Here is a 12,821-nt window from a genome sequence, read left to right as displayed (position 1 = left end):
AAATGGTGCAACTATATCTGTGTACCTTAATTAGTTTTTTTTACTGTGTGAAATGAATTGAAATGTTGTTATACCAGTAAATTGTAATGCTGGTTTCTTGTTGTTTACTGTGGTTTTCCTTTCTCCTCAGATGTCATTTAAACTCCAAAGTTGACTGGAAGATCATTCCAACTTTAGAATGTTCAATTTCACAGCATCTTCTCGAGAACACCGAAAAAAAAGAAAAAGGAAAAAAAAAACAACAAAAAACAAGAACTGACTCGAACACAACAGCAGCAACAACAACAGAAACTTGTAAGGGAAACCGATGCCTTTCCTACACAAAGAAGAGCACAATTTGTTTGATCACCCAGCTTAACGTGCGAACGAAGACTTCCCGTGCTATCAGTTTTGAGTAACTGTGCATTCCTTTTATGGACCATTCAATTTCACCCCTCATCCCACGCTTAGCTATCATGTGTCTAGAAAGCAAAATGTTGGAGTGTAATTGTACAAATTATTTAACTTTTTTTGTGAAAAAGCTCATTTCTCAAACGTATGATTTATAGTAGTAATTTTTGTCATATTTCCTCTCTTTAGATATGTTCCGAAACTAGCATTTCTTTTAATCCAATTAAATTGTATGAGAAAGATGAAACACACAAAAAAACACAAAAGACAAAAAAAAGTAATATTAATGCTGAAGCTTGAAAAAAAGAGAGTGCACGAGCAGCTTTTCAAAGAATGCCAATCATGTATCTATGGTGCATTTACGAGTGTGTGCAACATTCATAAACATGCCCCCTCCCCACCTCTCAGTCACCATCCTCTGATTCAGGCCAAAAAAAGAAGGAAAGAAAGTAAGAAAGAAAAGGTCAAAGGTGACCGAATCACTATGTAAAGCTTCTGTTGTCCGCCATCTCTCTCTCCAACCATTGCCGATGGTTATAAATGTACAGCCTTAGCTTTTTAAAGACGTGATCATCTGTGCATTAGTTTTAATCAGAGTGGGTATACAAAAAAGAATCTCATTTACGAATACAGAGCGAAACGCCATATCTTTTGAATATTTTTACTGTTTCCAAGTCTCGCGGTACTCTCGGTTAGTCGATTCTGAAATGACCTCCTGTAAATATGAGTATCGGACTTGCACGCAAACACAGCGTTGTACTCGAGCTGTTTCCTTTCCTGTCTTGTCACCGCTTTGTTTGCACAATAAAGAAACTTGACTAACGTTGCAAGCGTTACTAACCAAGCACATGTTTTATCACATTTGAAAATGCGCATTTTAACTATAAAAAAAGAGAAAAGACATCAAAATGATTTTTAAAACTCTCTTTCTTTCCAATTCATTGGGTGATGTAGCGAAAAGGATTATGTTATGACCTCCCTTTCTGATAGATTTTGTATTTGTTGAAAATTTTTGAGGGTTATGGCTGAAAAAACTGGGAACACTGTAGTGTGGGTTTTAGATTTGATTTTGTCCTTCCTTTCCTCTTTTCCATTTCTTTTCTTCCTTTTCTATTTCTTTGTCACTCCCTTTGACACTCACCCATTTCCCCAACGATGGCTTAACAAGAGAGGGCCCTTCCTGTGCTTGGAAATGCAGTTTCTATTCTGTGAATGAAATGTTGTACAAATCAATGTCTGAAAATAATGATACTGAAAAATTTTAAGTTAAAGCGTATAAGCGTTCTTTTCTTGTTTGAATCTGCCATGAGTTGAACTTATAGTCGCATGCTGTACAATTGCTTCAAAGAAAAAGAAAAAAAAGGTGCATACGGTTTGTCGTACATCTAATGTTCATTCGAGATAATGTATTAACCCTCGAATCAGTCATAGCATAATCTCGAATGGTTTGGCTTCTGCGTACACACTTTCCTTCTCCTGGCAATGCTATGCACCTGAGTGAGGGGGGAGAGAGCCTTTTACACACTCTAAGTACAAACTTAATGATTAGAAAATAAAGGGTTTTTTTGTTTTGTTTATTTGTTACTTTCTCCTTTTTTTAAAAAGAAAATAAAGACGGGGTCCGAGTAAGGATCTGTGTCCAGAGTTCAAGTAAAATATATTCATCACAACCCACCTCCTCCCCCTACCACCAATTCACTCAGACAACTTTTCTATTTGAACATGGGGTAAAATTGCTAAATTTTGGGGGGGGGGGGGGGGGGGGCGTTTTTTTTTTTTTGTTTATGGAGGGGGCGGGTGGGAGCAAAAGACAAGGATTTCATGTGACTTTCTTTATTTGGGGTTGGCATCTGAATGGCAGATTTTCCTTTTTCCCACTGTAAACAGATGCACTTTCTTTGATAGTTGTGACTTTTTTTAATTGTTTTATTTCTCTGCGATAATGTACAATAAATGTGATGTATTTGTGTGTGCTGCCATTGGTTAAAAAAAAAGAAAAAAAAAAGTTAAACTGCAGTTGAAATACAGATTCCCCTTTTTTCTCTCCATTATTAACCTGTAGACCTCCGCATCCTTCTGGAACCCTATACTCTCACCTTTTGTATTTAATTTCAGTCTGTCGGTGTACAACAGAGAGATGGATGCAAGATAGATACTATATTAAAATGTACTGTTATTTAAAATGTAATAAAGAGGTTTGAAATGTCACCTCAGGTGTGGAGTGTTTGCTTGCTTGTGTTCTCAACTTCACAAACCAGTGTTGTTCACTTCATGAATCATACAAGCCTCGTGACTGATATTGGAGCCTGGGCATGCTGTAAATGTTTGTTAGTGAACAAGATATATAAGATAAAGTTTATAAGATAAACATCGGCCAGGTGGTTTGATCGTTTTGCATGCATTTCCTGTTAATCTGCGAGTTTGAGTTTCTTTCTCTTTTTTTTTTTGTTTTTTAATGACTGCTGTTTTCATGGTGGTTTTGATTGGGCCAAAAACCTTTTCCCCAAGCCTCAGTAACAAGTGTTGGAGGTTGTCCAGTGAGACTGAAGAGAACAAATTCCTGAAATATGCACTTGTCAGAGTAACAAGTGACAAAGAACACAATGTGCAATTGACATAATTATAGCTGTTGAGGAAAAACTATTCCAAAGAATTAGGCTGGTATACCTGGCAGGTATTTGTTGTTCCTGTGCAATTAGCCTTGCTAATATTCTCCGGTAGCGACTTGCATTACTTTGAAATGTTGTGTAGACCTCAAGGTTACTGGCGGGAAGACTGAGAGAGTAAGAGATGAGAGATTACTTATTTTTAGCAAGTGATTGGTTTGTGTCATAGCAGTAGGAGGGGTCTCTTTGTCCAGACTGGAAATATGGCCTCTACTGTGACGTATGTCGTTGTTTAAGGGAAGCAGGCCTGACGCTTGTTTCCTTGTTCTTTGGATCGGTCTGGGCAAGAAGCCATACATGTATTTTGTTAATGTTGATGATGCTTTAAAAGTACTCTCTTTAGTGTAGGGTTCCCACGGGTCATGGAGCATCATGGAATTTCATACAAGTTTTTCCAGTCATGGAATTTTTCAATTTTGCTTGCACAGTCATGGAATATGAAATTTTCTTAATAGTTGTGTAAAAGGGGACACAGGTTTGGGTCCGGCCTGGAACATTGACCCAACCCTTCCCCATCGCTCCCTCCCCCTACTCGTGTCTCTGTGATTGTTCTGTTTAACTAATAGGTCTACTTGAAAAAACCCAGAAATATCTTCTTAAAATCAGTGTGAGGATCCCTTCAATCAGGTCTTATGATCGATGTTATCTGGCAGACCTGAACTGACCTGAATAGAATAAATCTTGCTTAGTTTAGGCAATCTATCAGGAAATTCAGCTCTTGCCAGCAGTATACAGACAATCTATAGATGACGAATATGGTGTATTCCTTGGTGGCTTGCTTTAGCAGTTGGAATTATCAAATAGATGTCTTGTGTTTGGCATGTTACCCCACTATATTCTGCCTTCAAAATGCTCTAGTCAAATGCAGTTGGTTACCTTGTGTTACTTGTGTCTGAATGACCATGTCAAAATTATGCAGACCAAACTAAGCCCGTAGGCTACTGTCAATGTAGACTTCCATTGTTCACTGGATATTTAAGTAAAAATGGGGGTTCTTATTGAATTATTTTTAGACTGTTCATTGTATAAACAAGACTCAACTGAGATGACACATGGAAATATGTGTTTATGTTGTAAAAACTTGTGAGCAGTGCCTGTGATCTAACCCCCCACCCCAAAGACTCATGTGTTTACATTTCATCCCGTAGCAGATGTGTGCCTAGTGTCGCTTGTTGTGGTGACTGGAAGCTTGTAGCTTTATTAGAGAAGAAAAAATGATACGCAACCAGTTTTACCTTGTGTCTCGATGTCTCTATTAGGCCTATTACTGCTAATTTCAGGTCATTTGATTAGCTTTGTTTGCTCCATAGATAATAGGCTTAGTAAATTCAGGTGTTACTGCACATGTTTTAACTTAATGGCATGCAAATACGCCAAATTGGGATCATGCCCCGTATTTTTTCCCTTTGCTGTCTTTTTTATTATTATTTCTGCGACTTATTTGCAGGTGTTTATTGTCATAGGCAGGGAGTGGGAGTTACATGTAGGAACTGAATGTAGAGCAATCATTCTCATGGATCCCCTTAACAGAATTGTAAACATCCTCCACAAAAATAGACACGACAGAGTTGTTTTCCTCAGCACTATGACAATATCGTAAATTTAAGGTCTAAGAATGACATGAAATAGTCTCTTCAAAAGAGTGTACACTTCCTATGTGCACAACTGTCCTGGGTTTTTATAGCCTACAGCAGCTGAACTCAGAGATCATGAGTGACCTCCCTCACTAAACATTGTACTTAGGTTGTATTACTTAGGTTGGTATTTTTGTTAGTAAAACAAAAGGTGTGAAAAATTGTTTCTTTTTAAATGACAGTCATTATGCTTTTATTTATTTTGCCTGGATAGGCTAAAATGGTCAAACTGCACTTGCTAAATTTCCCTTGGGGATGAATACAGAACTCATTATGTTATACTATAGGTGCCTTGCATAGCAGGATGCAAGCTAGGCTATCTCCAAAATAAGATCATGGTCGCTTGAGCTTAAAAACAATCCAAATAGAACTCAGTTCCACCTTGTGTGCTCCCATAGCGACGTACTGATAGGGTTAGCAATGGGTTGGGGTACGTAATTCTTCTTGTATTTGCTTTCCATGGGGGGATAGATTGGACAACAAACACTCACCATTACAAAGACACATTTTAACACCACAGTTATTACCTTCATATACAGTAAATCTTTCATTATTCATCATTATATCATGGTCATTGCAGCCACGGTTAGAATCACATGGGTTTGGTTTGTTGTAGATGGTTCAAATGCCTTTATTAGCCCCTTAACGCAGTGTTTCCCAACCAGGGGTACGTGTACCACTAGGGGTACGTGAGCACACTGCAGGGGGTAGGCTACTTGGAAAGATGCAATTTTAACAAATGTATGGAGCTTAGTTACATCGGAATAGAGCAAGCGATATAGAATGTGACTTAGGGGGTACTCATGGCACAACGAAAAGGCATAGGGGGTACACAAGACAAAAAAGGTTGGGAAACACTGCCTTAACGGACATATTTACACATCATCCATTTCACCAATCACACAAGGGTGGGGAAGCCACTTCCACCACTACCTTTCTGTCCACAGTGCTCAAGCTTCTAGTGCATAATGTTGGAATCGTTTTTGACAGAGGATAATTGAAGCGTGGTCTTTGTCTCCAGATGGCCTATTCTATAATTCTGTGTAATTTCGCTGGGAGCCACGGTAACATAGTTACAGCATCCTGAAACATTCTCTGCTTTGTCTCAATCCAGTTACGCAGCACTTGCCCAAATAAAGTAAGTCTTTCACCAAGCCAGCCAAGCGCAGCTGTCAATGCCTGAAAAATGGGATAAGCTAGAAGTCCAAGGGAAAGGGGAAAACGTATACAGTACATATACCACGACCTTTAAGCATAATGACACATGGGACTTCCTTCTGTTCGGTCTTAAAATGTCTCCCGTTTTTATGACACTACTTAAGTTCTTGTAAAGTCTTCTTTCTAGTGCAGCCTGAACATGGCCCACTTATGTCATCCAGTGCATGACAATGTTCCTTTAACTCTCAGAAAAGGGAATCTCAATCCTGGTTTCCGTGTTCTATTTTCAAACTTCAGAAGTTCAAAGTTCAAATAAAAAACTGTCTTCCTGAAGGATAAAGTCAATCGTTATCAACGGCATAAACCATGCCCAGATTAAGAGTGCAAATACCCTTTTCAGGTGCACATTCATAGCCCTGGTTCACATTTACTGTCCTACATAAGGAGGCCATTACCCTTATGTTATAAAATCAGAGGTAAGGATCCCATACATTCACTGAACCTGCTGGAAAATCAAATTACCTTCAAGGAAATTCCCTATGTTAGGTGCACATAGGCATGATAAATAAAAGTGTGGGTGGGTCAGTAAAGTCATTATGAACGCCTCTGGTGACAGTCTAGCCTATAACTCATCATCACTGGTCATCTTCAGAGAGTCCCTTGTACCAGGTCGAAGAGCCATTTGGTGGCCGTTGTTGTTGTTAGTAGGGGTGTGGGTCGTCCTCCTCCAACCGAAGGTCGAGCGGAAACTGCCCTGGTTGAGCGTGGTGTTGAAAGACGATGACCGGATGGTGGTGTGGGTGCGCACCGTGGTGCGGAAGGACTCGCCGGCAAAGTAGTAGAGCAGCGGGTTGAGGCAGCTGTTGGAAGCGGCCAGGCACAGGGTGACCACGATGAGCCGCAGCAGCCAGGCGGTGACGCGGTAGTCCCAGCCCTGCACCATGGCGTGCACGTGCAGCGAGCGCAGCAGGTGGTAGGGCAGGAAGCAGAGCAGGAAGGTGCTGAGGATCACCGCCATCAGGTAGGTGGAGCGCCGCCGCTTCCTCAGGCTGCGCTGCGGCACCTTGGGCCCGTTCAGCAGCTTCAGGATGATGCTGCCGTAGCAGCCCAGGATGGTGAGGAAGGGCAGCAGGAAGCCCAGCACCAGCGCCACGTAGTTCAGCACCAGGATGCGGAACCAGGACTTGGGGGTGTCCGGCTCGAAGCAGCGCACTTGGCCGCCACGCACCAGGGTCCCCGACATGAGGAAGGGGACGGAGAGCAGCGCCACAAACAGCCAGATGGAGACGCACGCCCAGACGGCCCGCTTGACTGTCACCAGGCGGCGGTTGCGCAGGGGGTGCACGATGGCCACGTAGCGCAGCACGCTGAGGCCCGTCAGGAACAGCACGCTGGTGTAGAGGTTGACGTAGAAGGCGAAGACGCAGAGGCGGCACAGCCAGTCGGGGAAGTCCCAGAGGCAGTCGCGGAAGTAGTAGACCAGGCGGAAGGGCAGCGTGAGCGAGAAGCCCACGTCCGAGAGCGCCAGGTTGACCATGAAGACCGTGTTGGCCGTGCGCTTGCGGGTGAGCCGCAGGAACACGAAGAGGGCAGCCGAGTTACACACGAAGCCCACGGGGAAGACCACGCTGTAGGTCAGCGTGTAGGCCATGTACTTGAAGTTTTGGTCGCTGCTGCCGCACGTGTAGTTGACCTGGGGGTCCTCAGTGATTGGGGGCCCGCATGACGTGTTGTACCAGGGGGAGGAGGAGGGAGTGGAGGCTGCCTGGCTGAGGACGGGGGCTGGCCATGGGAGCGTGGATGCAATGTCATCAACATGATCTGTCGGAGGAAAGAGATGGTGAGATATCATTATAGGAATCATCACTTTGTTCCACTGAGTTTGTTTGTCCTTTACACCTTTGCATATTATTTAGACAGAACAATGAGTGTCTGAATGAATGAATGTATGCATGCATGGCCGTAACTACCATTGAGGACACAGAGGTCATGTCCTCAGTATTTTTTTTCAGTAATGTAAAATGTATCTATGATGAAAATCGATATCTGATCAACAATGATACATTCAGTCTGTACGCCACCCCCATTTATCCTCAAGGCAGTGATTAATGAAAACAAACTTAGGAGTTTGACTGAAGTGTTTGAAGCATTCTAAATGTACAGTATGTAGTAAGCCTACAGCATGCCGTGTTTGACCTTGGTATTGGAAAATGTCTGCTTACGGCGCAGTATGCAAGGGTTGTATCAGGCTCAGAATCTCTGAGCCCTGGCACATAATTGAACTTATGCAGCATTGAGGCATCAACAGCAGCGGACCTCTTTCACACTTTTCAGCACTCAGTAAAGATGGCTCTTCCCGGCCCCAAAGCATAGCATCCCACCCTCCCTACACTCCCTCCCTACAAATCCCAAATTTTACGCCTGACTGTATAAATATGGGTGTGTGAGCAGGAGATATTCTGTATCATGTACTGTATATGTCGCTGAAGGCTTGAATTTTCTTTTTGGATTAATAAAAAATGTTTACTTTGATTAGTGCAGACAAGCATGAAATTACACTGACAACCCAATAGGAAACCCAAACTGGACAGCTAACTTTCTGAAATAAAACAGCTGTTTTGTTTCAGTTGATGCAATGCCTCATCATCTGAACATGGTGAAGAAAGATGTTCGCCGACAAGTCAACTGCAAATAGCACATTTCATAACAGCCAAATCTTCAAATACAAGCTATATGCATTCAGGCCATAACACCCCATAACCAATAATATTAATGTATAATACATCATGTGATATTACTGGCAAAGTGTTTAGATAACGAATTGGTGGTTGTGTTGGCAAGATGTGAAGTTTCATGCCAGGGATTTCGCCCACTAACTGAATTGGGAATGTCATCGCATCTCTTTTCTGGCCTCTGAATTTGCGGCGCATGCACACATATGTGTAAACATAGATTCTCCTATTAAAGGCAAAACTAAAGCACATTGTGCTGTCACTTCTTAGACATGACTAGACATGCACCATACCATGTGGCAACAAAAGTGCAACATTTAACAAAACAATTATCATATTCTTACATAGGCCTACATTATTACATCACGCCACACAACATTACATTACATTATACATTTATGCATAAGCTTACACACAGGCCTACTGTAGTTGGCAGCATTGAATTCTCTAAATCAGTGTATTTTTTATCCATAGGGAGTTTAGGTTAGGTAAGTGCCTCTTCCTGCACCCTAGCCCATTGTTGAAGTGTCCTGCATTTAACCCCACATTGCTCCTAGGAGTGACTACTATGTGAATACTTATTAGGCCAACTTGGGAGAAACTGTCTGCTAAATGTTGGTTAATGCAATGCAATGAAAACTGATATCAGGAAATCCATTTCTTGGCTCAGGCTCAAGGAAACAGTGTGAGAGAGAAATAGTCCACTGATTGATGGCAACTTGTTTTCGCCTATTACCTTGCTCCTATCATGCACTCAAAGCTATAGTTGTCAGTAATTGTGAAGTTAATCTATACATTAAAAAACACAAAAGTGTGTTGAAATCAGCTGAATTACAATACGTGGGGGGCAGGTCAGGGGAGCAGCACCTCAAAACATACACTTGGTAACGGCCCTGCACTTGTCAATTTATTTGACAAATCACCTCATTAACCCAATAACAAGTCTCACTAATCGTTGTTTTAAGTAAGAGGTACATGTGTAAGTTGCATGGTCATGAATGCTATATGGCTCAATACATTAGGAATGAGGAAACTGTAAATGCGCGCGCGTTCGCCAAGCAAGGGCGCACGGCCATGCAAATTGTATGGAAATGAAAACGAACTTTCCAAATGTCCATTGTCCAAGTGTAACGCAACGCTCTGTCCAGTAAAAATGTACAATATGTAATGACACTCCGTGTCAATAACATCAGGCTGATTATTTTTTGACATTACTTAGCCTACATAGGTTATCTTAGTGAAGTTCTGTCCAGATGATTCCTTTTTTAACGGTACGCCATTAGTTCTTTCACTTACCTCTCATGTTTTTCGCCACATGTTAATTAACATCCCAACATGGATCCAGCACAAAATCGATCAAAAACGGAGAAAAGTGGATATTGGCTTGTCCGCGTAGAGTCAGATGTGGATGTAGGCTACTGTACACCTTCAGTAGAGGAGCGAAAGCTGCGTTGTTGTCCTCTTGCACTGGGACATGGAAGTGGTCGTACAGGCGTTCGTCGAAATCCTTCAACACGCTAGAGCTGAACTGACTCGTTAGGTCACAGGGAAGCGTTTCAGCAACACGCCTTGCCAATTCCTTGGAAATTGTGCGCTGGCACCTGTAAGGCTTTCAACGACGTAGTTAGAGCAACAAATGTTTTGGAATTCTTTTTTTAAAGTGTATTCTGATCATGGAGAAAAAAAGCCATGTATGGCCCAATTACTTTGGTTTTAAAAGTAGGCTACCATTGAGAATCACCCAAATAGCCTATAACAGTAAGTAGGCCTAAATGCTGAAATCACTTCCTCTCTAAGACTTTGAGAAAACAATTGCACCTAAAACATATCAGTAAGTCTACAACAATTATGTTCCGTTTACAAATGTGGAGGCAGCAAAGCCTATCTCAAGAATACCGGTAGACACATGAACTGTGACAGTCGTGATATGCCTAGGGGTAGGTGTGTTGGTTAAAGTCCAATCACCAATTGAACCAGTTGAGATTCTAGCACATGATCTCTATAAAATGCATCTACCAATGAAATTCGAATTATTGGCAGCTCAAGGTTGTTGAAAGTGTTTTCCCCTTTTTCTACCCCTTCCCCATTTCTGAACTTGGATCACATAGGCCAGGCCACACCAAGGTCTTTCTTTTTTATTCTCTGAATTACTTAGAGAGGACACTGCATTTGCACAGTGTAAACACCCAAAATATGACGTGGTATCATGCGGAACAATTTCTGAAATGCACACAGGTCTCAACTTTCATTGTGGTGTCTCCAACGAAACGCGTACAGTTGGTTTGGGGCCTGAAAATACATTGTTACCATAAATAAACAAAAGCCAGGTGGCCTTCGTACAAGCGCAACAGCAGTTGTGCGTCGACAAATGGTTGTTATTGCCTGGGTGAGAGGTCATCCAATAGAATTCTGTGTAGGCCTACACAAAATTTACACTACACTTAACACCTAAATTAGTGTTTCTCAACGGGGGATCTACAGCCCCCCAGGGTGTTGGGGGCACTGAGAAGGATACAGCTGAGTGGGGGCTGCTTAGTAGCCATTGGTGGGCATTTGTCTATTTTATCTAAAAAGATGAAGGGTAGGCTTTTGATGAGGTCATGGGGGTGTTGAGAGGCCTATGATACGGTCAAGGGGATAATTGTTTAAAAAAAGGTTGAGAACCACTGATCTTTTTTAAAGTGTGTTTTGGGGGCGTTTTGGTCTTTATTATTACAGGATAGTGTGAGAGGAGACAGGAAATGAACAGGGGAGAGATAGGGTTGGGAAAAGACCCCGGCAGGACTCGAATCGGGGTCCCCATGGACATGCAAGCCCAATGGCTTAGCACATTGCGCCACAGCGCTCTCCAATAACCACTGATTTACGTAAAATGAAATTACAGTGAGTCCAATATGTATTTGATCCCTTGCTGATTTTGCCGGTTTGCCCACTAATAAATACATGATCAGTCTATAAATTTATGATAATATGTATTCAAACATGGAGAGACAGAATATCAAAAAGAAATTCCAGAAAATAACTTAATATAATATATTTTAATTTATTTGTATTTAATTTAGGCCAATAAGTATTTGACCCCTCTAGCTAAAGAGGATAAAGTGCTTTGTGGCAAAGCCCTAGTTGTCTAGCACTGAGGTTAGATGCCTCTTTTAGTTAATGACAATGTTTGTGCATATAGTAGAAAATATTTTTTGCCCATTTTTCTTTGCACATTATCTCTAAAACATTAATAGTTTGTGGCTGTAGCTTGGCAAATGGGAGGTTCAGTTCTCTCCATAGAATTACTATAGGGTTAATATTTGGAGACTGTCTAGGCCACTTCACGACTTTAATATGCTTCTTATTGAGCCACTCCTTTGTTGCATTGACTGTATGTTGTGTATTATTGTCATGTTGGGAGATCCAAAAATGGCCCACCCTTCAGTGTAGTGTTGGAGGGAAGGACGTTTGCACTCAGGATTGCACATTACATGTCTCCCTCCATCCATTCATTGACGATGCGAAGTTGTCCTGTGCCTTGGCCAGACAAACACCCTCAAACCATAATGATACCACTTTCATGCATGATGGTGAGGAGGGTGTTCTTGGGATCTCTACTACTCTACTACTCTCTCTCAAAACACATTGAATTGTGGTAATGCCAAACAGCTTGATTTTGGTTTCATCTGACTACAGCACCTCCTTATCATATCCTAAACCCGTCTGATGTCTGTTGGCAAACCTCAAGTGGGACTGCACAGGTTCCTTCTGAAGTAGAGGTACCATGTGTGCACTACAGGATTTTAAACCTCTGTGGCGCTAAGTGCTACCAGTAGTTTTATCAGTGATTTTGGTCCCAGTAGCTTTGATAATATTGCCTAGTTCATCCCGTACAGCTCTAGGGTGATTTCTTTCTGTTCTCATGATTATAAAATCCCTACAAAAGGTCAAATCTTGTATAGAACCCCTGACAGGCTGATGGATAGTCATTTTGTATTCCTCACATTTTGGAAGAAATGCATCAACAGCTGGGTCATTAATACCCAGTCTCTTTCTTGTGGCTTTGCAGTCCATTTAATCTTTGTTCAGGTCTAAAATCGTATCCCTGATATCATTTGACCACTCTTTGGTCTTTCCCATGCTGGTGAGGTTGGAGTGTGACTGATTCACTCATACTATGGACTGATTCTGCTGATTCAATGTGTCTTTTATGCATGTTAGTATGTACAGGTGTCTTTAATTCAAATGACAAGTTGATC

General features: G+C 41.7%; 2 protein-coding genes across 4 annotated transcripts in view; one reads left to right on the top strand and one right to left on the bottom strand.

Annotated features, from left to right (window-relative positions):
• The window catches only part of gnb1b (guanine nucleotide binding protein (G protein), beta polypeptide 1b), a 28,960-nt gene extending 26,362 nt beyond the window's left edge, over positions 1-2,598 (top strand). For all 3 annotated transcript variants that reach the window (XM_063215448.1, XM_063215447.1, XM_063215449.1), the window contains exon 11: positions 131-2,598. The gene's annotated coding sequence lies outside the window, so the exon portion shown is untranslated. The remainder of the gene's footprint in view (positions 1-130) is intronic.
• A 2,367-nt stretch (positions 2,599-4,965) lies between these two features.
• Positions 4,966-10,228, bottom strand: cysltr3 (cysteinyl leukotriene receptor 3). The gene is made up of 2 exons (XM_063216470.1): positions 9,877-10,228; positions 4,966-7,669 (listed from the first exon to the last, which is right to left on the bottom strand). The coding sequence occupies exons 1-2, from the start codon at positions 9,881-9,883 to the stop codon at positions 6,471-6,473; spliced, it is 1,206 nt and encodes a 401-aa protein (XP_063072540.1). The 5' UTR covers positions 9,884-10,228; the 3' UTR covers positions 4,966-6,470.
• Positions 10,229-12,821: the final 2,593 nt, after the last annotated feature.

Source organism: Engraulis encrasicolus, chromosome 14, assembly GCF_034702125.1.
Source record: "Engraulis encrasicolus isolate BLACKSEA-1 chromosome 14, IST_EnEncr_1.0, whole genome shotgun sequence".
NCBI classification, from domain to species: Eukaryota; Metazoa; Chordata; class Actinopteri; order Clupeiformes; family Engraulidae; genus Engraulis; species Engraulis encrasicolus.
This window is presented reverse-complemented; position numbering and strand designations above follow the sequence as displayed.